Below are 25,060 nucleotides of genomic sequence, written 5' to 3' on the forward strand. Positions count from 1 at the left end.
AATACTCCTTCGAGCCGGATTTGAACCAGCGACCTAAGGATGACAATTTAAGCAACTACAGTCCTCCGCTCTACCAACTGAGCTATCGAAGGGTTCTTATAGTGGGTTTGGTAATACTCTGAAGAAGGAGGAATTGGAGTAACAGCAAATTAAACATAAATACTCCTTCGAGCCGGATTTGAACCAGCGACCTAAGGATGACAATTTAAGCAACTACAGTCCTCCGCTCTACCAACTGAGCTATCGAAGGGTTATGAGAGAGTTATTTACACATGACTGTGAGGGTGGGCTTGGTAATACTCTGAAGAAGGAGGAATTGGAGTAACAGCAAATTAAACATAAATACTCCTTCGAGCCGGATTTGAACCAGCGACCTAAGGATGACAATTTAAGCAACTACAGTCCTCCGCTCTACCAACTGAGCTATCGAAGGGTTCTGATAGAGTTATTTACACATGACTGTGAGGGTGGGCTTGGTAATACTCTGAAGAAGGAGGAATTGGAGTAACAGCAAATTAAACATAAATACTCCTTCGAGCCGGATTTGAACCAGCGACCTAAGGATGACAATTTAAGCAACTACAGTCCTCCGCTCTACCAACTGAGCTATCGAAGGGTTATGAGAGAGTTATTTACACATGACTGTGAGGGTGGGCTTGGTAATACTCTGAAGAAGGAGGAATTGGAGTAACAGCAAATTAAACATAAATACTCCTTCGAGCCGGATTTGAACCAGCGACCTAAGGATGACAATTTAAGCAACTACAGTCCTCCGCTCTACCAACTGAGCTATCGAAGGGTTATCAAAAGGTTATTTACACATGACTGTGAGGGTGGGCTTGGTAATACTCTGAAGAAGGAGGAATTGGAGTAACAGCAAATTAAACATAAATACTCCTTCGAGCCGGATTTGAACCAGCGACCTAAGGATGACAATTTAAGCAACTACAGTCCTCCGCTCTACCAACTGAGCTATCGAAGGGTTATGAGAGAGTTATTTACACATGACTGTGAGGGTGGGCTTGGTAATACTCTGAAGAAGGAGGAATTGGAGTAACAGCAAATTAAACATAAATACTCATTCGAGCCGGATTTGAACCAGCGACCTAAGGATGAAAATTTAAGCAACTACAGTCCTCCGCTCTACCAACTGAGATATCGAAGGGTTATGTGAGCAAATTACACATGACTGTGAGGGTGGGCTTGGTAATACTCTGAAGAAGGAGAAATTGAAGTAACAGCAAATTAAACATGACTGTGAGGCTGGGCTTGGTAATACTCTGAAGAAGGAGGAATTGAAGTAACAGCAAATTAAACATAAATACTCCTTTGAGATGGATTTGAACCAAGGATGACAATTTAAGCACCTACAGTCCTCCGCTCTACCAACTGAGCTATCGAAGGGTTATGAGACAGTTATTTACACATGACTGTGAGGGTGGGTTTGGTAATACTTTGAAGAAGGAGGAATTGGAGTAACAGCAAATTAAACATAAATACTCCTTCGAGCCGGATTTGAACCAGCGACCTAAGGATGACAATTTAAACAACTACAGTCCTCCGCTCTACCAACTGAGCTATCGAAGGGTTATGACGGAATAATTTACACATGACTGTGAGGGTGGGTTTGGTAATACTCTGAAGAAGGAGGAATTGGAGTAACAGCAAATTAAACATAAATACTCCTTCGAGCCGGATTTGAACCAGCGACCTAAGGATGACAATTTAAGCAACTACAGTCCTCCGCTCTACCAACTGAGCTATCGAAGGGTTATGAGAGAGTTATTTACACATGACTGTGAGGGTGGGCTTGGTAATACTCTGAAGAAGGAGGAATTGGAGTAACAGCAAATTAAACATAAATACTCCTTCGAGCCGGATTTGAACCAGCGACCTAAGGATGACAATTTAAGCAACTACAGTCCTCCGCTCTACCAACTGAGCTATCGAAGGGTTATGAGAGAGTTATTTACACATGACTGTGAGGGTGGGCTTGGTAATACTCTGAAGAAGGAGGAATTGGAGTAACAGCAAATTAAACATAAATACTCCTTCGAGCCGGATTTGAACCAGCGACCTAAGGATGACAATTTAAGCAACTACAGTCCTCCGCTCTACCAACTGAGCTATCGAAGGGTTATCAAAAGGTTATTTACACATGACTGTGAGGGTGGGCTTGGTAATACTCTGAAGAAGGAGGAATTGGAGTAACAGCAAATTAAACATAAATATTCCTTCGAGACGGATTTGAACCAGCAACCTAAGGATGACAATTTAAGCAACTACAGTCCTCCGCTCTACCAACTGAGCAATCGAAGGGTTCTGATAGAGTTATTTACACATGACTGTGAGGGTGGGTTTGGTAATACTCTGAAGAAGGAGGAATTGGAGTAACAGCAAATTAAACATAAATACTCCTTCGAGCCGGATTTGAACCAGCGACCTAAGGATGACAATTTAAGCAATTACAGTCCTCCGCTCTACCAACTGAGCTATCGAAGGGTTCTGATAGAGTTATTTACACATGACTGTGAGGGTGGGTTTGGTAATACTCTGAAGTAGAAGGAATTGGAGTAACAGCAAATTAAACATAAATACTCCTTCGAGCCGGATTTGAACCAGCGACCTAAGGATGACAATTTAAGCAACTACAGTCCTCCGCTCTACCAACTGAGCTATCGAAGGGTTATGAGAGAGTTATTTACACATGACTGTGAGGGTGGGCTTGGTAATACTCTGAAGAAGGAGGAATTGAAGTAACAGCAAATTAAACATATATACTCCTTCGAGCCGGATTTGAACCAGCGACCTAAGGATGACAATTTAAGCAACTACAGTCCTCCGCTCTACCAACTGAGCTATCGAAGGGTTCTGACAGAGTTATTTACACATGACTGTGAGGGTGGGTGTGGTAATACTGTGAAAAAGGGGGAATTGGAGTAACAGCAAATTAAACATAAATACTCCTTCGAGCCGGATTTGAACCAGCGACCTAAGGATGACAATTTAAGCAACTACAGTCCTCCGCTCTACCAACTGAGCTATCGAAGGGTTATGTGAGCAAATTACACATGACTGTGAGGGTGGGCTTGGTAATACTCTGAAGAAGGAGGAATTGGAGTAACAGCAAATTAAACATAAATACTCCTTCGAGCCAGATTTGAACCAGCGACCTAAGGATGACAATTTAAGCAACTACAGTCCTCCGCTCTACCAACTGAGCAATCGAAGGGTTCTGACAGAGTTATTTACACATGACTGTGAGGGTGGGTTTGGTAATACTCTGAAGAAGGAGGAATTGGAGTAACAGCAAATTAAACATAAATACTCCTTCGAGCCGGATTTGAACCAGCGACCTAAGGATGACAATTTAAGCAACTACAGTCCTCCGCTCTACCAACTGAGCTATCGAAGGGTTATGAGAGAGTTATTTACACATGACTGTGAGGGTGGGCTTGGTAATACTCTGAAGAAGGAGGAATTGGAGTAACAGCAAATTAAACATAAATACTCCTTCGAGCCAGATTTGAACCAGCGACCTAAGGATGACAATTTAAGCAACTACAGTCCTCCGCTCTACCAACTGAGCTATCGAAGGGTTCTGACAGAGTTATTTACACATGACTGTGAGGGTGGGCTTGGTAATACTCTGAAGAAGGAGGAATTGGAGTAACAGCAAATTAAACATAAATACTCCTTCGAGCCGGATTTGAACCAGCGACCTAAGGATGACAATTTAAGCAACTACAGTCCTCCGCTCTACCAACTGAGCTATCGAAGGGTTCTGATAGAGTTATTTACACATGACTGTGAGGGTGGGCTTGGTAATACTCTGAAGAAGGAGGAATTGGAGTAACAGCAAATTAAACATAAATACTCCTTCGAGCCGGATTTGAACCAGCGACCTAAGGATGACAATTTAAGCAACTACAGTCCTCCGCTCTACCAACTGAGCTATCGAAGGGTTATGAGAGAGTTATTTACACATGACTGTGAGGGTGGGCTTGGTAATACTCTGAAGAAGGAGGAATTGGAGTAACAGCAAATTAAACATAAATACTCCTTCGAGCCGGATTTGAACCAGCGACCTAAGGATGACAATTTAAGCAACTACAGTCCTCCGCTCTACCAACTGAGCTATCGAAGGGTTCTTATAGTGGGTTTGGTAATACTCTGAAGAAGGATGAATTGGAGTAACAGCAAATTAAACATAAATACTCCTTCGAGCCGGATTTGAACCAGCGACCTCAGGACGACAATTTAAGCAACTACAATCCTCCGCTCTACCAACTGACCTATCGAAGGGTTATGAGAGAGTTATTTACACATGACTGTGAGGGTGGGCTTGGTAATACTCTGAAGAAGGAGGAATTGGAGTAACAGCAAATTAAACATAAATACTCCTTCGAGCCGGATTTGAACCAGCGACCTAAGGATGACAATTTAAGCAACTACAGTCCTCCGCTCTACCAACTGAGCTATCGAAGGGTTCTGACAGAGTTATTTACACATGACTGTGAGGGTGGGCTTGGTAATACTCTGAAGAAGGAGGAATTGGAGTAACAGCAAATTAAACATAAATACTCCTTCGAGCCGGATTTGAACCAGCGACCTAAGGATGACAATTTAAGCAACTACAGTCCTCCGCTCTACCAACTGAGATATCGAAGGGTTATGTGAGCAAATTACACATGACTGTGAGGGTGGGTTTGGTAATACTCTGAAGAAGGAGGAATTGGAGTAACAGCAAATTAAACATAAATACTCCTTCGAGCCGGATTTGAACCAGCGACCTAAGGATGACAATTTAAGCAACTACAGTCCTCCGCTCTACCAACTGAGCTATCGAAGGGTTATGAGAGAGTTATTTACACATGACTGTGAGGGTGGGTTTGGTAATACTTTGAAGAAGGAGGAATTGGAGTAACAGCAAATTAAACATAAATACTCCTTCGAGCCGGATTTGAACCAAGGATGACAATTTAAGCAACTACAGTCCTCCGCTCTACCAACTGAGCTATCGAAGGGTTATGACGGAATAATTTACACATGACTGTGAGGGTGGGTTTGGTAATACTCTGAAGAAGGAGGAATTGAAGTAACAGCAAATTAAACATAAATACTCCTTCGAGCCGGATTTGAACCAGCGACCTAAGGATGACAATTTAAACAACTACAGTCCTCCGCTCTACCAACTGAGCTATCGAAGGGTTCTGACAGAGTTATTTACACATGACTGTGAGGGTGGGCTTGGTAATACTCTGAAGAAGGAGGAATTGGAGTAACAGCAAATTAAACATAAATACTCCTTCGAGCCGGATTTGAACCAGCGACCTAAGGATGACAATTTAAGCAACTACAGTCCTCCGCTCTACCAACTGAGCTATCAAAGGGTTATGTGAGCAAATTACACATGACTGTGAGGGTGGGCTTGGTAATACTCTGAAGAAGGAGCAGTTTGAGTAACAGCAAATTAAACATAAATACTCCTTCGAGCCGGATTTGAACCAGCGACCTAAGGATGACGATTTATGAAACTACAGTCCTCCGCTCTACCAACTGAGCTATCGAAGGGTTCTGACAGAGTTATTTACACATGACTGTGAGGGTGGGTTTGGTAATACTCTGAAGAAGGAGGAATTGGAGTAACAGCAAATTAAACATAAATACTCCTTCGAGCCGGATTTGAACCAGCGACCTAAGGATGACAATTTAAACAACTACAGTCCTCCGCTCTACCAACTGAGCTATCGAAGGGTTATGTGAGCAAATTACACATGACTGTGAGGGTGGGCTTGGTAATACTCTGAAGAAGGAGCAGTTTGAGTAACAGCAAATTAAACATAAATACTCCTTCGAGCCGGATTTGAACCAGCGACCTAAGGATGACAATTTAAGCAACTACAGTCCTCCGCTCTACCAACTGAGCTATCGAAGGGTTCTGACAGAGTTATTTACACATGACTGTGAGGGTGGGTTTGGTAATACTCTGAAGAAGGAGGAATTGCAGTAACAGCAAATTAAACATAAATACTCCTTCGAGCCGGATTTGAACCAGCGACCTAAGGATGACAATTTAAACAACTACAGTCCTCCGCTCTACCAACTGAGCTATCGAAGTGATATGAGAGAGTTATTTACACATGACTGTGAGGGTGGGTTTGGTAATACTCTGAAGAAGGAGGAATTGGAGTAACAGCAAATTAAACATAAATACTCCTTCGAGCCGGATTTGAACCAGCGACCTAAGGATGACAATTTAAGCAACTACAGTCCTCCGCTCTACCAACTGAGCTATCGAAGGGTTATGAGAGAGTTATTTACACATGACTGTGAGGGTGGGCTTGGTAATACTCTGAAGAAGGAGGAATTGAAGTAACAGCAAATTAAACATAAATACTCCTTCGAGCCGGATTTGAACCAGCGACCTAAGGATGACAATTTAAGCAACTACAGTCCTCCGCTCTACCAACTGAGCTATCGAAGGGTTCTGACAGAGTTATTTACACATGACTGTGAGGGTGGGCTTGGTAATACTCTGAAGAAGGAGGAATTGGAGTAACAGCAAATTAAACATAAATACTCCTTCGAGCCGGATTTGAACCAGCGACCTAAGGATGACAATTTAAACAACTACAGTCCTCCGCTCTACCAACTGAGCTATCGAAGGGTTATGTGAGCAAATTACACATGACTGTGAGGGTGGGCTCGGTAATACAGTGAAGAAGGAGCAGTTTGAGTAACAGCAAATTAAACATAAATACTCCTTCGAGCCGGATTTGAACCAGCGACCTAAGGATGACGATTTATGCACCTACAGTCCTCCGCTCTACCAACTGAGCTATCGAAGGGTTCTGACAGAGTTATTTACACATGACTGTGAGGGTGGGTTTGGTAATACTGTGAAAAAGGAGGAATTGGAGTAACAGCAAATTAAACATAAATACTCCTTCGAGCCGGATTTGAACCAGCGACCTAAGGATGACGATTTATGCAACTACAGTCCTCCGCTCTACCAACTGAGCTATCGAAGGGTTCTGACAGAGTTATTTACACATGACTGTGAGGGTGGGTTTGGTAATACTCTGAAGAAGAAGGAATTGGAGTAACAGCAAATTAAACATAAATACTCCTTCGAGCCGGATTTGAACCAGCGACCTAGGGATGACAATTTAAACAACTACAGTCCTCCGCTCTACCAACTGAGCTATCGAAGGGTTCTGATAACGGGTTTGGTAATACTCTGAAGAAGGAGGAATTGGAGTAACAGCAAATTAAACATAAATACTCCTTCGAGCCGGATTTGAACCAGCGACCTAAGGATGACAATTTAAGCAACTACAGTCCTCCGCTCTACCAACTGAGCTATCAAAGGATTGACCAAACACATTTTTTTTCTTTGTGTGATCAGTGAAACAATGACGTTAAATGTGTAAATATACAGCACCCTCCGTAAGCATTGGGACAATAAAGATAACAATTATGCTATGTTAGCTTTGGAGACATAAAATTAAGATGATCATGTGGCAAAAGTAGAAAATGTCACAATTTTAATGGTTTTCCCATCAACCTTTCATCATGACTAATGTCTGTCTGTCACCCAAGAATCCGAATGAATGGATCAAACTAATACTACACATTCTCTGTGTAAATAATTATTGCATCAGGACACAGCTTAACACTTGTGAGCCAATTGTCTCAATATGCTCACATGAGACAGAAGGATTAAAATACAAACACGTTGAGATATCTTTGATTTTTTTAACAGGGGTATGTCACGTACTGGCCAGTGCCTGAGGGTGTGTTATGAATATTTGAACACAAAGTTCACATATAGGATAAATATTAAACCAGCATCCATAAACAGCACATTTCTGTCTTTTTTAGCCCTATATCTGCATTCAAGTGAAGATGTGCTGGTTAGATGCCTCATCGACATTCATGTGAAGCCGTACTGTGAGCTCAATTCCCAAGAAATCGAGTCTGCCTTTCAAATAAAATAAAAAAATGGGTGAGATGGAAAAAAACGTGATAATGTATTCCTTATAAAGAAAGAGTAAAAATATTGCATTATTTAATAGACTGTTACAAAACTATAAGGATAATTGATGGGGAAATGCAATGACATGGTACAGCATGTGTTTTATGATGCGCCTCTGACCTAAATTTAATTTGACTGACCTTGAATCATCTAAAGAAATCCTTAATAAATTATGCAACAATGTTAGAATAACTGAATGTCATTGACAGGGGATAAATCTATTCATAGACTTTTATTTAGAAAGCGCTCCCTCTAGTGGTGTTCCTTCTGTTTGTTCTTATTAAAGACCATTAGACCATTAGGTCACATTTTTGAAAAAGCCTGTAAAGCCAAGCTTCACTATTTTTATTGCTCGTACCTACAGTAAGAGATTTGAACAAACCATTAACACTAAAATCTGACATGTAACTGATCCCACAAAGTTTTCAGAAGTCATCACAAGTCATGTGATTTTTTTGAGACAATACACCTACATTTTAATTTAAAAACGTGTATATGGCACAGTCTATGATGTTGTCTACCAGCTCGTTAAATTATCAGCACTGCACTGAAACGACATGCTCCCTGATAACACATGTAGGCCTACAGTTGTGCTTATTCTACTTCATGCGGCGCCGCAACTGATTGGTGCATGACGTAAAAGTACCGCGAGAGTGATACGAAAATAGGCCCTGTCCCAAATGGCACACTCTGGACTTGAGGTCCTCCTCAGAGTCCACACTTTGATGACATCATAGATTGCAGACTTTAGGGACCCTTGATGCACGTGGGTGCACCAGAATCGTGTTTTGGGAAAGACTCGAGCGACACGCCGGAAATAGTAAGGGAAGTTACACGTCAATGTGAACTCATCCCTTCCATCGTCGGATTGGTCAGGGGCACTTTCAAGCTCACACCGGTTCGCAACGTTTTGCTACAGTTTCTGGGTTGAACGACATGTTTCCTGGAAACTGTGTGCAACAGGTTTTAAATGCGTTTTCTCTTGTTTAGTGGGTGTGTCAGAAATGTCGACCCAATCAAGATGTATATAAACCACGCGGTACTAAAGAGACAGCTCCCTCGATGGGTTCAAGTTGGAATGTTGTTTTTCCATTCTGGACGGCAAGGTCAGTGACTGTAACATCGAGGGTACTTTACAGTATTAAACACGCATTAATAAAGATTTCATCAGGCTTCAGAAACATTAAAAAAAAGAACACAAAGAATGGCCTCTCAGCTACCGTATTTGCAACTCTTGCGTCATCACAACAGGGTGTTCAACACATGTCCGTTTCTGTTTAATAAACGTTTTGCAACGTTTTGTCGGGGTTGAAAGCAGCCCTGATTGCTCTTTCGCAAGGACTTCTGGGTTGGTAAAGTGCACGAAGCCTGCTGCACTGGGGGCTTCAGCGGAGACCGCATCAAGGGGGTTAAAGGGGGCTGATGAGCACACTTTAAAGCGTAAAAATTACAGATGGGCACCCTACGGACTCGTAGACTTAGCGAGCACGCGCAATTTAAGTCCACGAGACCGAAAGTCCACATGAAGTGCGCCATTTGGGACAGGGCCTTAGACGTCTGTGGAGTAGTCCGTATGATTTCTTTTTTTATTGAATAACAGAATATACAACAATTAAATACAAAATAATAGGAATATAACGCAATACTTTTATAAATAAGAACAACTATTTACACAGGGGCATCGAAATAAACCGTTTCAATATTTACAAAATAGGTCCTTAAAAAGGATAACATTTCAAGGCTTTACAACAGTCTCTACACCCTCCACAATTTAAGATATTGGCAAAGTTCGAATTTAGATTGTAAAACTAGGTGTATTTTCGCCCAACGACATTTATGGATGTGATATTTCCCTAAAATAATAAACAAATTAAGAACAAAACAGATTTTCTTTTCTAAAGGCTGTTTATTGTTGCAAATAGTCGAAAAAACAGCAACAACAATAAACAGATAAAGCCCGATTTATAGTCGTGCGTAAGCTCTACGCCGTAGCTACGCTATATAGACAAACATCACAATTTACAGAACATACGCAATACAATCAAATATATTTTACAACAGTATTTTTTGTATTTATTTTTTATTGTTTTTTGAGCTTTTGAATTCAAAGGCTTTGTCATACTGTCAAAAGTTTTGAAAAATGAATTAATGTCTGTGATAAAAAAACATTCTAATAAATAATGGTTCTGGCTTTATAAATATAGATTCATCTTCTATATTACAAAATGACATAAAGAAGATACATTCTTAAAAGATTTGCTCAAGAGCAAATTGCAAGGCTAATATCGGTGTACAATCTTGAACTGGAGTTCCTTAATTTTGTTTGGTATAACAACTTCAAGCTTAAAAAAAATGTTGAAAAACCTTGTTTCAAACATATAATTTTACACAAACTTTGATTATATGATGCGTTTCGTACATGTCATAAATTTCACAGGATATTTTTGTCTAGTTTTTTTTCTGTCAATATAACTTGAACACACAGAAGCCGCATTAGAACGTGACATTAGAAACCAGTAGACAGTACAAACAATCCGGAAGCCTGTCATCTGAGGTGACGCCCGCGCGGCACGCAACGTGATTGGTCAGGCTGTATCTAGGTCCACGTGAAGTCACGCCTTTTTAAAGACGTCATCGTCGGCCGTATAAAAGCGCTTGGCGGCAGCGCACTGACGCAGCCTAGTGTTTGAGAGAAAATGTATCGCTTGCGTTCAAAGTCTTATACCGGAATCGCTTTTAACACTTACCATTTCACTGTGCCGTTGGAAAATACTCAACTGAAAAGACAATATAGTAAAAACTGGTCGTGTATTGGTTGATTTTAGGAGCGGAATTACTCATTTAAACGAGATGCCACGAGCCAAGAAAAGGAGCGGCAGAGGTAAGTAGGCTGGAATGTCTGGAAATGACCGGTTGTTTGTGTGGCCTACGCGAAAGGGATTCTGGGATGTGTAGTTCTTAACAACGTCCGTGACGTTATTCGACTGGTGACATGAGACGATAACAAACTACAACTCCCATGAACGCATGCCCTGCTTTGGTTGACAGCCAGGAGTATTTTTTGATACAAACAAAAGAGTGATATACAGCTCGAGTCATCGACTGTACAAAATGTGTCTTTTATATATTTAAAGGTTTTTTTCTTTTTGTTGAAATTTGAGATTAATATAAACACATTGACAAATTAAAGTTATTAAATAGTAATAAGCCTTAAGATGTGTAAAACAATGCTAGTTATTTAAAAAAATCTATCATAATTAAATACTAAAATGCTGTCAAGCAAACGGATAGGATTGTGCTTTCGTTAAAAATAAATCTCTGTATGACAAATGAACCAGTCGATTGATCTTTATTGTATTCATAAGGTGAAGCAGCTGTCATTGTGTTATGTTATAGTTTTGCAGCTGTCAGTGTATGTTATTGAAGAGGTTATAGAAGGCCGTGCACGTGCCTGCTTGTATAACACGAGCCTGCGTTGGGACAGACTACACAGTGAGAAGTGATCAGTACCCAAATCCTTAAAGAATGTAACATCAATCTGCATTATATGTGTTTAATGTTATCAGCCCATCTACTGGCTGAAGTCACACAAATCACAGAATGCAAAGTCTGGAGATGTATAAAGAAACCACATGTGCCTGTATCCAGCTGTCACACTGACCCACACATTGTGTTCTTTTTATATTGACATGTTTACGTTATTAAGCCAGATCTGGGGTGGTTTTTTGTTTGTTTGCATGATGTTAAATGTGCCCGTCCTGGCACTCTGTGACCTTGCTGAAGGATAGGAGATACTTTGTACTTTCTCCAGAAGTTTGTGTTTTTTTGCACTGATAACCGAATCAGCTATGTGCATGTGTCATCATGTGACAGCCAGGGTTTGTGTTAAGGGTCACAGTGACGTCTGCCCATGTCTTGTCTAGTTAAGTTGGTAAAGAATTTATTTCTGAGCATCATTGAAGGATGGTGCCATTTAAATTTTTGATTTGGCCAAATCGAGTCTGTGTACTATGAAATCTTGCTGTTAGGTCGAGATGGTCCTCACTGCAGAACACAAGTTCAAAGTCCATACAAGATAAACATTAAATTTATTAAATTCTAAATAACATGCCATATTAATAATTATGCGTGTTTATACTGTATACATTCATGGGTATTAAACTGCGAGTGTTAAGATTGCCCGAAATGCTTTACTCCAAAACATTTTAGCAAAAAAACTTAAATTTCACCTTAAAGGCACTACTTTTATTGTAGTCATAAGGAAAGTTTGTTTTTCTATCAAAAGAATACCTTAATTTATTTACGACTCAATGCGGAAATGGTAATGCAACAACACGTGTATGATGTGTCTTGTGGTAAATCTGCCGACCAATCAAAACGCAGTGGGAAGTGATCTCTTGATCCAGCTCCGCCCCCTGGATGTCGTGTTCTGCAGTGAGGCACTACTGGTCAGGTCTGCACGGTATTGCGGCAATACGCGATTCTGCTGTTGCGCTACCAGTATTTCTTGCGCTATATCAGGTAACATGTAATACATATCTGATGCAATTAAATCTAATGAAGTTAATTGTCTTTTTCCTCGCTCGTCTCTACTCCTGTCATATTTATTTTCCGCTCCCTGCTTTGAGCCGCTAGGTTTACCTTTGCGTCTGCGGTCTAGCCAATAATATAATGGTATAAAGTCCAATTTATAGTCTTGCGTAAGGTCTTCGCCATAGCTACACCGTAGGTTATCGGTAGCTCTGCGTAGTCTGACCTGCATCTCTGCAAATTTTTAACAACGTGTCAGTTCTAAGTCGACTGCAAGTGCTGTGATTGGTCCACTAGAACCCCTCCCGTCAGGTGAAAAAAACTGCATCCTAGGTATTTCCGTTTGTGACGGTAAGAACAAAGATGGGTCAAGTTGAGAAGTGATTTAGCTGAAATGGCAACAAAAGTCTCTGTTTCACAAAAAACAATCAACCACAAAGAAGGGGCTGGAGGGCTACGGCGTTCAAAACAGTATCCAGAATGTCAAAAAAGTGTATATAAATCGAAGGTGCTCTTTGGCAAATAAGCAAAATAACAAAAGGACACCAAGGCACTCTTCTTAATAATAAAACTGCTTTAATAAAGGTGCTAATTCATAATGGAACTTAAAAAACAACATGTTTCGGCCTACATCTAGGCCTTCATCAAGGCATCAGGCATCTCCAGACATCAGCAAAAGTCAGTGTTTATTCACTTCATCACTGCTGGTCTTCTCAAATCATACACAACAAGCTGCTGTTTCTTCATTGTTTGTGGGTTAAACTAGCCAAGCTGCTGCTTCATTGACGGTCACGCTGCTACTGTGGTTACACGCGTGGATACTGCCTACCAGCGGTTTGCATGCGTGTTTGCACGTCAACGCGGCCGACGACGACGTGGAAGTATATATGAAAAACGACGAGTATCCTACGCGTATCGCTACGCCATAGGACATACGCACAACTATAATGAGCCCTTAAGACTAGGGCTGCAACGATTCGTCGACGTTGTCGACAAAAATCGATAATAGAAATAGTCGACAATGAATATCATTGTCGACGTTGTCGCCAGTTTTTTTTTCGACCGAGTGAGGCATCTCTCTTCATTACAATCTCTGCCGAGAGTCGCACATGCGAATTAGCTTCTCTGCTCAGCGATAACACACAGAAATGGCAGCGTCCAACGTAGCAGCTGCGCGTACCAAAACATCTGAGGTTTGGGAGCATTTTAGCCTGGATACGGCGAATAAAAAGATTACCTGCATGGTTTTCAGAGCATTCTTTGCATTTCACGGCAGCACCTCGGTCATGCACGAACATTTAAAGAGAAAGCACGTCGGACAGTTGAATGAAACAGAGTTTGACTCGCCTCGGTAAGATTTAAATAACATGGAAGCCAATAAGTTTTGTTTTGGATGTACATTGTACATTTTATATGCGTATTTTCGCTTTAAAATAAATAAATAAAGGATTTAACGTTATGCCCGAGTCCGACTGTGCCTGACAAAATTTTAAATTAAATGCATGCAGTCTGAAGAAGAGAGCCACGGACGCCTTTCTGCAAAAGAAGCAGACGTGCACCCCACAACAGGCGAATGCCCTCACTGAGTAATATATATATATATATATATATATATATATATATATATATATATATATATATATATATATATATATATATATATATATATATATATATATATATATATATATATATATATATATATATATATATATATATATATATATATATATATATATATATATATATATATATAACAACGCGTTAACGCAAATTCATTTTAACGACACTAATTTTATTAACGCGCGATTAACGCAACACGCAATTTCTGTTTGACCCACAGCTGGATGAATTGAGAAGCAGCAAGTAACCGGCGCTGTCTAGATGTTCGGAGCTTTTCATAAAAATAAGAACGTTAAGCTCTCGTCTAGCGAATCCAATGCTCTAAATGGTCATTAAACATCTAAAATTATCTTTATCTGCACGTTTCCTGAGAGGTGTACCGTCCCAAATCCATATAAAGCAAAGATGCGTCTTCTTTCACTTTTTAGTTTCGTTTTTAAAGCATTCAGAAATGATAGAAATAGACTGCAGGACTTGCTTGATGTTAAAATAATTATTAAGAGAGATAAAGTTCGGGACCTGATTGATGTTAAAAGAGTTATTAAGAGTGACAAGGCTCAAAAGCGATGTCTGACGCAGACGTCTGACGCGCATGCACACAAACATGCGAGTGCGTGACCCAGATATATATAGACATCTTACACAAAATTACAGTTTTAAAAATATCTGTTTTGACAAGAATTCACGCAGGTATGACCTATAATCTGTTATATCTGAAGTGAATGTTTGGTTAACTGTTAAGGAAAAGTATATTTTCCTTAAATTATGTTAAGTTATATTAAACTGTTGCATTAGCCTACAGGATCTTAAAGCGGTCTGTCTCAATGTCAAAATTAAACAATAAATGAAAAACATATTATGTAAAATATATTGATATTGTTTTTGCTCTGCGTAAACAGGTGTAGTTATGTCATGCTTTATCAGATTCCAAAAATTGTTCCAATGGTTTTGAAGTTTTTTAATAGAGAATGTTAAAATATAAATGACTAATTTTTGAAAATGTAAACAGGCTGTTGTAGACATACATTTTCATATAGCATATATATTGACCAAATCCATGCTGATTAGAGCATTAAAAACTTGAAAAGTGTTACATTTAGGTAAATTTAGAACAGATAAAAATAATTTATTGACAGCCCTAATAAATATATATTTAAATTGCTGAAATACATAACTTCGTTTTGGTAAAATCATAGTAGCTGCAATTATTAAAAATGTAAAACTTGTTTTCATTAAATGTAAAAACTGTTCATTGAACTACCCCCTTCTTTCTTGTTTACTATCATTTTCCACAGAATTAAAGCAATCTCATGCTAAATTTTAGGAAATAATAATTATTATTCGATTAGTCGACTAATCGTTTCAATAGTCGGTGACTAGTCGACTATTAAAATAGTCGTTAGTTGCAGCCCTAGTTCAATGCAAATAATTTTTTATACTGGCCCAGGTTTTCACTTGCCCTGCCAAAATTTTCACTGGCCCCACTAAAAACGATTTCAGTGTCTGTCACATATTTAAAAAATATTCATTGAAAAAATCAAATATAATTGTATACATATATACAACAGACCAACAAAAAAGCTCCTGACTTATTTGCTTTATCTGTAAACTGACGGCAAACTGTGTGAAACTTTGGACCGTTGCTTTCGTCGTGTTTTACCCAAGTAAATATCTGCTTTCAAGATGTTAAATAATTGTTTTTGGCTTGCTCCCCACCATCTTAACGTCTAAAAGCTAAAGTAACAAACAACACACGTTGTTGTTCACAACAACCAGTAGGGTAGGAGAAACCTCATGACATTGAGAAGTTTACGTACGCAACGCTTAAAATGTGTCGCAATGATAAAATTGCATAAAAATATAGAGATACGTCCACAGGCAAAAAATATATTTAGTGACTGAGGGCCAAGCACTGTGACAATCTGGTTTACTGGCCCGAACGTTTCTCAGGCTGGCCCCGGGCCACCGGGCAGTCCTTTATGCTGAGCTTTGCTTTCAGACATGTCTTTCGACAGTTCATAAATTTGTCATAAGTGGACCACGATGAGCCAACAAAAACTTTTTTTAATAAAAGTTTGTTTTTCAGGGGGACAACAGGGGAATGTCCAGCCGTTCAGTGATGAAGATGCATCTATTGAGACCCTCAGTCACTGCAGCAGCCTCAGTGACAGAACCAGTGCACCCGAGGAAGGTACGGTGTATCACTTTACGCACGTCTGATTTATTTCGACAGCTATGTCCATGTGTCCTGCACATCAATGATGTTGGCAGTGAACAGGGCCTAATGCAATGCACACGTGCTGCATTTCTTTTCAAATGGAAATGCGTACATGAGCGTAGGCTTGTTAAGTATTGTGTTATGTTATGTTTGTGAGTGCAGAGATGAATAAAATTGTGATGATTGTTATGCCCAACAGCTGGTGAAAGTGAGGAAATGACTCAAGAGGACTTCCAGTATAAACTGAAGGTTTACATCGACAGCACAGTGGATAAGAGGTTTGTCTATCTATCTATCGTGCTGTTTACAGTGGTCTATAGAAAACGACACTGCGGTAGTCTGAACAGCTTTATTACTTTCCCTTTCTAGTGCCAAGACCAGGCAAGGTGCCCTTGATGGACTAAAGACCGCCATGGCAACCAAAATCCTGTACGACTTTATTTCAGAGAGAAGGATGACCATAACAGACAGCATCGAGCGTTGTTTGAAGAAAGGTTTGTGGATTTATTTCGGTCATTTTGAGATGGCTTTCTTAAGCTGGTGCAGAAGTGTTTAGTTTCCCCGTGCTGATGTATGTGATGTGATCCAGGGAAAGGGGTGGAGCAGAGTGCCGCGGCTTCTCTGGCTTGTCTCCTGTGCATCCAGCTGGGTTCAGGAATTGAGAGCGAGGAGGTTTTTAAGACCCTTAAACCTGTTTTTAAGACCATACTTAATGACGAAACAGCCAACATCCAGGCTAGACAAGCCGTAAGTGTTTGTTTTTCCCACTATTGCCCTTTAAAGAAAGCTAAAGATGAGCGTTTGTAACCTGCTAAACTCTTATCTTTCAGTACGCAACAAGTCTAGGCCTCTGCACTCTTGTGGCAGAAGATGATATCTTGGTAAGTGTGAAGAATGCATTTTGGCAATGAAAGCTTTGGTTTGTACTTGAAGCAATACTCAAGCCAAATATCAGAATTACCCATGATTTACTCACCCTCAAGCAATCCGAGATGCATATGGTCATCTTTCAGACAAACACATTTTGAGTTATTGTAGTAAATGCCCTTGCTTTTCCAAGCATACAGGTGCGGGTAATGTAATTAAAATATCATCAAAAAGTTGATTTATTTCACTAATTCTGTTCAAAAAGTGAAACTTGTATATTATATTCATTCATTACACACAGACTGATATATTTCAAATGTTTATTTTCTTTTAATTTTGATGATTATAAGTGACAACTAAGGAAAATCCCAAATTCAGTATCTCAGAAAATTAGAATATCACTTAAGACCAATACAAAGAAAGGATTAGAAATTTTGGCCAACTGAAAAGTTTGAACATGAAAAGAATGAGCATGTACAGCACTCAATAGTTAGGCGGGACTCCTTTTGCCTGAATTACTGCAGCAATGCAGCGTGGCATGGAGTTGATCAGTCTGTGGCACTGCTCAAGTGTTATGAGACCCCTAGTCTCGCGTAGCCAGACCTTCAATACTAAAGGTCTGGTGTTTTTCGCTGCTTTTCTGGACAAAGCCCGCCCACGAGCTGTTTGACCGACATGTCAAACAACCAATCACAGTTTGTTTCATCTAGCGTCACGTTTCGGACTCCCCACAATAACGAGCCGGCTGGCAACAAGTCAGTTATTGAAATAACCAGCCGCAACCGAATAGCATCTAAATAAACAACATTACTCACCATAGGACAACGTTGTGCACTTCATCAACAGCCACACCAATGAGACGCTCCTGTTAAACGTCTGTTTGAAGCATATCTCTCCACTTTTTAACACATACAAGCAATTCAGGAGAACCAAACTTTTTGACTCCACTAACTGCCTCAAGCAAAACCCTTGGACGTCTTTTAGAGAGTCGATGCTGCGAACTTTGCATATTTTTGAGAATCCAATGTTTAGCTGATCATGATAACTGCTCATTATTATCCACGTGAACACAACTGATTCTCTTCCTCAATGGAATCGTCAGAGCTTTGTTTTCCAGGGACCGAAACTAATCGCGACACTCGCGTCTCCTGGAAATCCGTTTTTTTTTCAACCAATCAAAGACGACTTTAACATTCTCACAGGGTTTCCAGAAAAGTGTACGAAAAACATCAGACGTTCAGCCAACAGTTTGTGGGCGTGACGTCTGAGGCTGAGACTATGAGACCCCAGGTGCTCTGATAGTGGCCTTCAGCTCTTCTGCATTGTCGGTTCGGGCATATCGCATCTTCCTCTTCAAAATACCCCATAGATTTTCTATGGGGTTAAGGTCAGGCAAGTTTGCTGGCCAATTAAGAACAGGGATACCATGGTCCTTAAAGAGCCACACAGATCCAAAATCGAAACTAACCTTTATTGCAGTGTGTCGTGTAGCTGTCCATCAATGTAAACAACGTGTAAAGTAGTTGAACCAAAAAGTGCACGATTAATAAAGTTATTGGCTTCTAAAGCAGGGAGTCGACTCTGAATCGCTGAAACGAGTAGTTATAGGGAGTGAGTCTTCTTCCTGATATTATCCACGTCACACGAACTTATCCACGTCACATGAGATACTAATCTCCGCCTACAGCCTTGTCTGCGGGAGAAACGAAAACTATGACCCGCCCACAGCTAGCTAGTGTGTGTGAGTGTAAACATCAGCTCACACTGTTTTCAGCTTTTGTTGTTTTCACTACCAAAGGAGACTTTTTCAAGGAGGGATATTCTAAACGTGTCTGGCTGTGAAGAATCAGTGGTTAAAATTATTTTTTAACGGAGGGATTTAGACGTTTGGCAATGCAAGATGGTTCAGTACCCACTTTATTTGGAACAACATGTGTCTCCTAACCACAACCTGTAAGTATGATTATAGCTACATACTTGCTTAAATGAGTGTAAAATGTCTATAGTCGTTTTATTGCTTGGATTAATGATGAATGATATCGTTGTTTAAACTCTAACTTATATACTGTCAGAGCCACGATAGCAAGCAGTTTTGCTATGACCCAGTTAGCTTAGATAAATGCTTAAATGAGTGTAAAATTGTTAGTTTCAATCGTCGTTTGGGTTAATGATGAATGATGTTGTGTGTTTAAACTGTTCATTTACTGTCAGAGAGTCACGTTAGCAAACGGCTAACGCATGCTTATTTACGGTTTTGCCATGACCCGGTTAGATAAATGCTTAAATGAGTGTAAAATTGTTAGTTTCAATCGTCGTTTGTATTGTTTGGATTAATGATGAATGATGTTGTGTGTTTAAACTGTTAATTTACTGTCAGAGAGTCACGTTAGCAAACGGCTAATGCATGCTTATTTACGGTTTTGCTATGACCCGGTTAGTTTAGATAAATGCTTAAATGAGTGTAAAATGTTAGTTTCAATCGTCGTTTTTATTGCTTGGATTAATTATGAATGATGTTTATTTATTTTGACAATTTCTTCTAAGTAAATCATGTTATCACGAGGTCAATACATGTTGCACTGTTGTTGGTCTGTGCCACCGATCTGTGGTCTGTGAGACTGATCTGTGATCTGTGCATTGTGTGCAAAGATACTCTGTCAGTTGACCAATCAGAGCAGAGTAGGCTACTGAAAGGTGGGGTTTAGGCAGGCTGAGTCGTTGAATGGCTTCACACGAATCGTTTGGGGATCTCTGAGAAATGGGGTAATTTTAAATTTATATTTTGAGAAAATTACAGTGTTTTTTGACCTTGCATGCATTTAAACCTGTTGTCCGGGACTTATAAATAGTGATAGGATGCTTAAAATTGTCATCTTACTGGCTCTTTAAACCAGGCACTGTGTGCAGGTGCCAAGTCCTGTTGGAAAATGAAATGTGCATCTCCATAAAGTTGGTCAGCTGCAGGAAGCATGAAGTGCTCTAAAACTTACTGGTATGCGGCTACGTTGACCTGGGACCTCAGAACATAGTGGACCAACACCAGCACCCCAAACCATCACTGACTTTGGAAACTTTACACTGGACCTCAAGTAACATGGATTGTGTGCATCTCCTCTCTTCCTCCAGACTCCGGTGCCCTGATTTCCAAAGGAATGCAAAATTTACTTTCATCAGAGAACATAACTTTGGACCACTCAGCAGCAGTCCAGAAGCGAGATGCTTCTGCCGCTGTCTGTTGTTTAAGAGTGGCTTGACACATGGAATGTGACGTCTGAAACCCAGTTCTTGCATACGTCTGTGCGTACTGGTTCTTGAAGCACTGACTCCAGCTGCAGACAACTCTTTGTGAACCTCCCCCACATTTTTGAATGGGTTTTGTTTCACAATCCTCTCCACGGTGCGGTTATCCCTATTGCTTGTACACTGTTTTTCTACCACATCTTTTCCTTCCCTTCGCCTCTCTATTAATGTGCTTGGACACAGAGCTCTTTGAATAGTTTTGCAATGACCTTTTGTGTCTTGCCCTCCTTGTGTGGGGTGTCAATGGTCGTCAGTTGTCCAAAAGACAAGTCAGTACTTTTCCCCATGATTGTGTAGCCTATAGAACCAGACTGAGAGACCATTTAAAGGCCTTTGCAGGTGTTTTGAGTTAATAAGCTAATTAGAGTGTTGCACCAGGTGTCCTCAAATTGAACCTTTCAAAATATTCAAATTTTCTGAGATGCTGAATTTGGAATTTTCCTTAGTTGTCAGTTATGATCATCAAAATTAAAAGAAAAAAAAAACATTTCCATGAATGGAATTGGTGAAATAAATCAACTTTTTGATGATATTCTAATTATATGGCCAGCACATGCATAATTGTAGAAAACGAGGATTAGGGAACCACTTATGACTTTAAAATCCTTCACAGAGGTAATCCACATGGCTCCAATGGGTTAATAAAGATCTTCTGCGGGTAATCCGTATTTTAAACTTTATAAACATAATAACTAGTCCCTATGCAATGTACCCATGGCAATACAATGGAAATTTATTCTGGATTGTGTAAGGGTGAGATGATCATGATTTTGATATTTGGCTGAAGTATCGCTTTAACATCCAAGCTATGAAGTCCCAAAGTTCGATACCTGCAGGAATAGTTCATCCAAATATGAAAACTGTCATTTACTTGCTTGTGTTGTAGCAATCTATAGTCACTTTTTCATGTTAAAGTAAATGATAACCACAAGATTTGGGACTTTTTAATTCCTTAAGTGGGGAAGAAAGTCTTGAAAATCCTTTTGTGGCACACTTGACCTGTCATGGCTCCTATGTGATTTAAGCTTGACTCATCATTGGTGTTTTTTGTCACTTGCAGGATGTGTATGCCACTATGGAGAGCTTCGAGAGCTTATTCACCCGCTCGTACGTTAGGGAGGACGGGACCAGACCTTCTGTGAGCCCTCAAACCACACAGCTTCACACCAACGCTCTTCTGTCCTGGGCCCTGCTGCTCACCATCTGCACGGGCAGCCACATAAGAGCCATCGCGCAAAAGTATGTTAACGTTCACAGTGCACCTAAGGCAGGGAGCTACACTGCGACCAAAATGGTCGCATATGCGACCTTTTGAACTGCCGTTGCGACCCTAATTTTTAATGGGTCGCAAATGTGCTACCTAATGTTTTAGACAATATGCTATGATTTACTATAAGCATTTATTAAAACAGAAATGTGGATTTTAAGAATACGTTTTATAACGTGCTCTGAGCCATCAACATGTTGGCTTCATTTTGCGTGAAAGCACGTCGTGTCTCTCCCTATCAGTGTGCGTTTGCGTGCTTAGCTGTTTCTCACGCATGAATTAGGTGCGACGCAAGCGCAGTGTCTTCCATGTTTCTGAACTTGAGCAGAGGTCTTTCTTCACTGAGGACGCGGGACCCGTATGGTTCCGGGTTTATATTTTAAATGGTCTGTCGGGTCCGGTTAGGTCCTAGTTTAATTACTTTGGGTCCCAAGTCTGATTAATATTGTGTTTATAACCCGAGTCGATCGGAAAACGGCCACGAGCGCTACCGCGCTAAAGCTCGAGTGCAGTTTCAGCGTGCCTCCGGTTTCTATGGCGATGGTTCTTGTTACGACCACGCGCAGCATTTTACTTTCTCACATTTTTTAAAAAAATCTTATTATTAATAAACCATATCTTTTCTAAAACCATATCCATATTAAGTTTGGACAGAGATTGTAGCAAAAAGCAATGCTAATGTCAAGGCTATTGCACTGAATGAGCAAAGCAATGTAAAGTCTGTCACCGGGACAGCAAGTAGACTTTTAAATCTGAAATAATGAGTGGATTAAGCTTTTTAAATCGGCAAAAGAGAAATAGAAAGATAGAGCAGAAGCAGTAAAAGTGCCTATCTAATAGAAATTATTACCATTATAAAATCAGTCATAACATCAGTCACATTTATAATCTATAGACCTGCACTGTCTATGAATATACTATACATAGTATTGTATTATATTGAGTTTGATAAAAGGGGTCTAATTGCTTCATATATCAGTGCAAAAACAGTAAGTGTTTTCGTGGTGCTTTGACAAACAGTGTCAGCTTTGTTAATGGCAAAGAAAGTTTGGGGTGGTTAGATTGATGAAATATAATGTGAAATTAATATAAATTTTCAATAAATCAAAGTATTGTGTTGTGTCACACATTATTAGTTCTTCGTCACATGTATAGTAGACCATTATTTGTCAGTGGGTAATAATTGCCCTTTTCACCGGCTACCACCACCAAGTAAATTTCAGATCTGTGGGAAACACTGCAATGTTTAAGAAAACAAGAAGGCATGTGCAAAAGATGGCAAGTAAAATAAAAAGCATATCTGTATGCAGTACAGTTTCATTATTGTTCATTATTATCCAGAGCGCCTTAATATAACTTGAAAAAAATATGTGCGACCAAATCATATTTTGCGCCAGTAACTGAAAAAGTTGGTAGCGCAAGTGCCACCAGTGGAAAAGGTTAGTGTAGTTCCCAGACCTAAGGTACAACGTTCTCCGGATTTCTGGCATTGTGTAATTGCTGTTTTTCAGACATCTTGCAAAACTTCCTCGCCTGCTGGAGAACGATGATGTCAACATGAGAATCGCTGCCGGAGAGACCATTGCACTGCTGTTTGAGCTCATCCGAGATGTCGACCCCGTATGTCTTGCACAATTCATCGAAATAATGATTTGCATTGCAGAAATATAGAAGTGACCCAAAAACTATTCAAGGGATAAAGTAACATTTCAAACTGAGTATCTACTGTTTTTCTATACTTCTTATCACTCTTGTAAGCAAATAACATAAAGCAGCCACATAGCAAAATCTCTTTTCTACGATGAGTCATTTGAATGATGTTGGAGTGATCCATTGACCTGTACTTCCACAGGACTTTGAATTTGATGACTGGGAGCCATTGTGTGAGAAGCTGAACGCTTTAGCCACCGACTGCAACAAACACCGAGCCAAGACTGACAAGAGAAAGCAAAGATCTGTTTTCAGAAATGTCCTCAAGGCAGTAGAGGTAAGACGGGAAGTGAAAGGCTGTCGGTTTCACCAAGAGACTCATGGGTAATGTCATTTGAGAAACTGACCTCCTCTGTGTTTTCTGTGTCTGGAAATAGGAAGGGGATTTTCAAACCGAGTCGATTCGCTTCGGCACAGAGCGAATGGTTATCGACAGCTGGGTGAGGAAGAGGACGTATGACGCTTTCAGAGAGTTTGTCGGCTCTGGTATGAATTACCATTTACAGGTAAAGCTACTGTTTTTGTTGAGGAAATACACATGTGGTTTAATCGTCTTTTTTAAAATATTCATGTGAATTACAAGATGAATTTGTAATTGCAGGCGAATGAGTTCATAAGGGATGTGTTTGAACTGGGACCACCGATGTTGATCGATTCTGCTGCTCTGAAAGCTATGAAGAGCTCCAGACTGGAGCGGGTAAGCAAGCGCTGTTTGCCTTTTTTTTTCTCTGCAAGTCTGCATGATATAAATGCTTTTGAATATGAGCATAATGGTGTAACCGTTCGTCTTTCAGCACCTCTACAATGCAGCTGCATTTAAAGCTCGAACCAAGGCGAGGAACAAAGTTCGTGACAAAAGGATTGATGTTGGAGAGTTTTAGTTTTTGTAGTACTTCATTTTTTTATTTGCATACATTGTTGTGTTTTGCATTTCTAATAAACCATAGCCTAAATTACTTTTTCATTATAAATGTAATGTTTGCTTGGAGTAAATTCACTAATTTCTCCTCAAGTGTAGTTTATCTCGATGTATTTAAGTGATGTTGTGTTTATCATAAGAACATCAAATGGTCTTTGTCATTTGTAGATTGTGTAGTGTTATGAATTGCGCAGTATTTATGAATAGTTTGTATGTTAATGTCATGGGCCTGTACTGTAGTGAGGAGGTTGTACATTTGAAAATAATAATAATAATAAAGTTAATGTATTTGATTCCCCCTCATTCAGCTGTATGTCTGGTGATATCTGCAATAGTAATGAATGATTTTTGTTTCAATAAGACCAGAGATCTTGAACTATTTCAAAGAAGACTTCCCACACAAACACCCCTCACTGCAACCCGGGATTTCGTGTCCCTGTTTGCCTCGTTCACAGTTGCCATGGAGACCAATTCGTTGAAGCGGAAATAACCATTTGATGTTTTGTAACAGAGTTTGGTCTTCCTGTCAACACCATGTGACACAGTATTGTTTTTGAGGTCACTGTCTGAATGATGCTGTGTTGC

The 25,060-nt window shown here is 39.9% G+C and overlaps 1 protein-coding gene and 29 non-coding genes across 30 annotated transcripts; 1 reads left to right on the top strand and 29 right to left on the bottom strand.

The window, feature by feature from the left end:
* Positions 1-5: 5 nt before the first annotated feature.
* On the bottom strand, positions 6-92 carry trnay-gua (transfer RNA tyrosine (anticodon GUA)). Its single transcript is given in 2 exon segments — positions 6-41; positions 56-92. It is a non-coding gene; the product is annotated as a tRNA-Tyr (tRNA).
* Positions 93-163: 71 nt separating this feature from the next.
* Positions 164-250, bottom strand: trnay-gua (transfer RNA tyrosine (anticodon GUA)). Its single transcript is given in 2 exon segments — positions 164-199; positions 214-250. It is a non-coding gene; the product is annotated as a tRNA-Tyr (tRNA).
* Positions 251-346: 96 nt separating this feature from the next.
* On the bottom strand, positions 347-433 carry trnay-gua (transfer RNA tyrosine (anticodon GUA)). The gene is given in 2 exon segments: positions 347-382; positions 397-433. It is a non-coding gene; the product is annotated as a tRNA-Tyr (tRNA).
* Positions 434-529: 96 nt separating this feature from the next.
* trnay-gua (transfer RNA tyrosine (anticodon GUA)) lies at positions 530-616 on the bottom strand. Its single transcript is given in 2 exon segments — positions 530-565; positions 580-616. It is a non-coding gene; the product is annotated as a tRNA-Tyr (tRNA).
* A 96-nt stretch (positions 617-712) lies between these two features.
* Positions 713-799, bottom strand: trnal-gag (transfer RNA leucine (anticodon GAG)). The gene is given in 2 exon segments: positions 713-748; positions 763-799. It is a non-coding gene; the product is annotated as a tRNA-Tyr (tRNA).
* A 96-nt stretch (positions 800-895) lies between these two features.
* Positions 896-982, bottom strand: trnal-gag (transfer RNA leucine (anticodon GAG)). Its single transcript is given in 2 exon segments — positions 896-931; positions 946-982. It is a non-coding gene; the product is annotated as a tRNA-Tyr (tRNA).
* A 518-nt stretch (positions 983-1,500) lies between these two features.
* trnay-gua (transfer RNA tyrosine (anticodon GUA)) lies at positions 1,501-1,587 on the bottom strand. The gene is given in 2 exon segments: positions 1,501-1,536; positions 1,551-1,587. It is a non-coding gene; the product is annotated as a tRNA-Tyr (tRNA).
* Positions 1,588-1,683: 96 nt separating this feature from the next.
* On the bottom strand, positions 1,684-1,770 carry trnay-gua (transfer RNA tyrosine (anticodon GUA)). Its single transcript is given in 2 exon segments — positions 1,684-1,719; positions 1,734-1,770. It is a non-coding gene; the product is annotated as a tRNA-Tyr (tRNA).
* Positions 1,771-1,866: 96 nt separating this feature from the next.
* trnay-gua (transfer RNA tyrosine (anticodon GUA)) lies at positions 1,867-1,953 on the bottom strand. Its single transcript is given in 2 exon segments — positions 1,867-1,902; positions 1,917-1,953. It is a non-coding gene; the product is annotated as a tRNA-Tyr (tRNA).
* Positions 1,954-2,049: 96 nt separating this feature from the next.
* trnay-gua (transfer RNA tyrosine (anticodon GUA)) lies at positions 2,050-2,136 on the bottom strand. The gene is given in 2 exon segments: positions 2,050-2,085; positions 2,100-2,136. It is a non-coding gene; the product is annotated as a tRNA-Tyr (tRNA).
* Positions 2,137-2,415: 279 nt separating this feature from the next.
* Positions 2,416-2,502, bottom strand: trnay-gua (transfer RNA tyrosine (anticodon GUA)). Its single transcript is given in 2 exon segments — positions 2,416-2,451; positions 2,466-2,502. It is a non-coding gene; the product is annotated as a tRNA-Tyr (tRNA).
* Positions 2,503-2,598: 96 nt separating this feature from the next.
* On the bottom strand, positions 2,599-2,685 carry trnay-gua (transfer RNA tyrosine (anticodon GUA)). The gene is given in 2 exon segments: positions 2,599-2,634; positions 2,649-2,685. It is a non-coding gene; the product is annotated as a tRNA-Tyr (tRNA).
* Positions 2,686-2,781: 96 nt separating this feature from the next.
* trnay-gua (transfer RNA tyrosine (anticodon GUA)) lies at positions 2,782-2,868 on the bottom strand. Its single transcript is given in 2 exon segments — positions 2,782-2,817; positions 2,832-2,868. It is a non-coding gene; the product is annotated as a tRNA-Tyr (tRNA).
* Positions 2,869-2,964: 96 nt separating this feature from the next.
* On the bottom strand, positions 2,965-3,051 carry trnay-gua (transfer RNA tyrosine (anticodon GUA)). Its single transcript is given in 2 exon segments — positions 2,965-3,000; positions 3,015-3,051. It is a non-coding gene; the product is annotated as a tRNA-Tyr (tRNA).
* Positions 3,052-3,328: 277 nt separating this feature from the next.
* On the bottom strand, positions 3,329-3,415 carry trnay-gua (transfer RNA tyrosine (anticodon GUA)). The gene is given in 2 exon segments: positions 3,329-3,364; positions 3,379-3,415. It is a non-coding gene; the product is annotated as a tRNA-Tyr (tRNA).
* A 279-nt stretch (positions 3,416-3,694) lies between these two features.
* trnay-gua (transfer RNA tyrosine (anticodon GUA)) lies at positions 3,695-3,781 on the bottom strand. The gene is given in 2 exon segments: positions 3,695-3,730; positions 3,745-3,781. It is a non-coding gene; the product is annotated as a tRNA-Tyr (tRNA).
* A 96-nt stretch (positions 3,782-3,877) lies between these two features.
* Positions 3,878-3,964, bottom strand: trnay-gua (transfer RNA tyrosine (anticodon GUA)). Its single transcript is given in 2 exon segments — positions 3,878-3,913; positions 3,928-3,964. It is a non-coding gene; the product is annotated as a tRNA-Tyr (tRNA).
* A 96-nt stretch (positions 3,965-4,060) lies between these two features.
* On the bottom strand, positions 4,061-4,147 carry trnay-gua (transfer RNA tyrosine (anticodon GUA)). The gene is given in 2 exon segments: positions 4,061-4,096; positions 4,111-4,147. It is a non-coding gene; the product is annotated as a tRNA-Tyr (tRNA).
* A 254-nt stretch (positions 4,148-4,401) lies between these two features.
* trnay-gua (transfer RNA tyrosine (anticodon GUA)) lies at positions 4,402-4,488 on the bottom strand. Its single transcript is given in 2 exon segments — positions 4,402-4,437; positions 4,452-4,488. It is a non-coding gene; the product is annotated as a tRNA-Tyr (tRNA).
* Positions 4,489-4,765: 277 nt separating this feature from the next.
* On the bottom strand, positions 4,766-4,852 carry trnay-gua (transfer RNA tyrosine (anticodon GUA)). The gene is given in 2 exon segments: positions 4,766-4,801; positions 4,816-4,852. It is a non-coding gene; the product is annotated as a tRNA-Tyr (tRNA).
* Positions 4,853-5,123: 271 nt separating this feature from the next.
* trnay-gua (transfer RNA tyrosine (anticodon GUA)) lies at positions 5,124-5,210 on the bottom strand. The gene is given in 2 exon segments: positions 5,124-5,159; positions 5,174-5,210. It is a non-coding gene; the product is annotated as a tRNA-Tyr (tRNA).
* Positions 5,211-5,487: 277 nt separating this feature from the next.
* trnay-gua (transfer RNA tyrosine (anticodon GUA)) lies at positions 5,488-5,574 on the bottom strand. Its single transcript is given in 2 exon segments — positions 5,488-5,523; positions 5,538-5,574. It is a non-coding gene; the product is annotated as a tRNA-Tyr (tRNA).
* A 96-nt stretch (positions 5,575-5,670) lies between these two features.
* On the bottom strand, positions 5,671-5,757 carry trnay-gua (transfer RNA tyrosine (anticodon GUA)). Its single transcript is given in 2 exon segments — positions 5,671-5,706; positions 5,721-5,757. It is a non-coding gene; the product is annotated as a tRNA-Tyr (tRNA).
* A 94-nt stretch (positions 5,758-5,851) lies between these two features.
* trnay-gua (transfer RNA tyrosine (anticodon GUA)) lies at positions 5,852-5,938 on the bottom strand. The gene is given in 2 exon segments: positions 5,852-5,887; positions 5,902-5,938. It is a non-coding gene; the product is annotated as a tRNA-Tyr (tRNA).
* A 279-nt stretch (positions 5,939-6,217) lies between these two features.
* trnay-gua (transfer RNA tyrosine (anticodon GUA)) lies at positions 6,218-6,304 on the bottom strand. Its single transcript is given in 2 exon segments — positions 6,218-6,253; positions 6,268-6,304. It is a non-coding gene; the product is annotated as a tRNA-Tyr (tRNA).
* A 96-nt stretch (positions 6,305-6,400) lies between these two features.
* On the bottom strand, positions 6,401-6,487 carry trnay-gua (transfer RNA tyrosine (anticodon GUA)). The gene is given in 2 exon segments: positions 6,401-6,436; positions 6,451-6,487. It is a non-coding gene; the product is annotated as a tRNA-Tyr (tRNA).
* Positions 6,488-6,583: 96 nt separating this feature from the next.
* trnay-gua (transfer RNA tyrosine (anticodon GUA)) lies at positions 6,584-6,670 on the bottom strand. The gene is given in 2 exon segments: positions 6,584-6,619; positions 6,634-6,670. It is a non-coding gene; the product is annotated as a tRNA-Tyr (tRNA).
* A 94-nt stretch (positions 6,671-6,764) lies between these two features.
* Positions 6,765-6,851, bottom strand: trnay-gua (transfer RNA tyrosine (anticodon GUA)). Its single transcript is given in 2 exon segments — positions 6,765-6,800; positions 6,815-6,851. It is a non-coding gene; the product is annotated as a tRNA-Tyr (tRNA).
* Positions 6,852-6,947: 96 nt separating this feature from the next.
* trnay-gua (transfer RNA tyrosine (anticodon GUA)) lies at positions 6,948-7,034 on the bottom strand. The gene is given in 2 exon segments: positions 6,948-6,983; positions 6,998-7,034. It is a non-coding gene; the product is annotated as a tRNA-Tyr (tRNA).
* Positions 7,035-10,694: 3,660 nt separating this feature from the next.
* ifrd1 (interferon-related developmental regulator 1) lies at positions 10,695-24,778 on the top strand. Its single transcript, XM_055190760.2, has 12 exons — positions 10,695-10,922; positions 16,281-16,385; positions 16,612-16,690; positions 16,782-16,906; positions 17,002-17,159; positions 17,243-17,293; positions 21,640-21,818; positions 23,358-23,466; positions 23,699-23,833; positions 23,934-24,062; positions 24,158-24,253; positions 24,351-24,778. Exons 1-12 carry the CDS (start codon positions 10,892-10,894, stop codon positions 24,435-24,437), a joined length of 1,284 nt encoding a protein of 427 aa, XP_055046735.1. The 5' UTR covers positions 10,695-10,891; the 3' UTR covers positions 24,438-24,778.
* The last annotated feature ends 282 nt before the right edge of the window (positions 24,779-25,060 follow it).

This window comes from Misgurnus anguillicaudatus, chromosome 1 (assembly GCF_027580225.2).
Source record: "Misgurnus anguillicaudatus chromosome 1, ASM2758022v2, whole genome shotgun sequence".
Classification (NCBI taxonomy): domain Eukaryota; kingdom Metazoa; phylum Chordata; class Actinopteri; order Cypriniformes; family Cobitidae; genus Misgurnus; species Misgurnus anguillicaudatus.

Bases quoted from the DNA above. Each gene is read 5' to 3' on its own strand.
- ifrd1 (XM_055190760.2), top strand. From the start codon at position 10,892: ATGCCACGAGCCAAGAAAAGGAGCGGCAGAG. The intron at 17,160-17,242 runs GTAAGTGTTTGT...CTTATCTTTCAG, and splicing joins ACATCCAGGCTAGACAAGCC to TACGCAACAAGTCTAGGCCT. The intron at 17,294-21,639 runs GTAAGTGTGAAG...TGTCACTTGCAG, and splicing joins TGGCAGAAGATGATATCTTG to GATGTGTATGCCACTATGGA.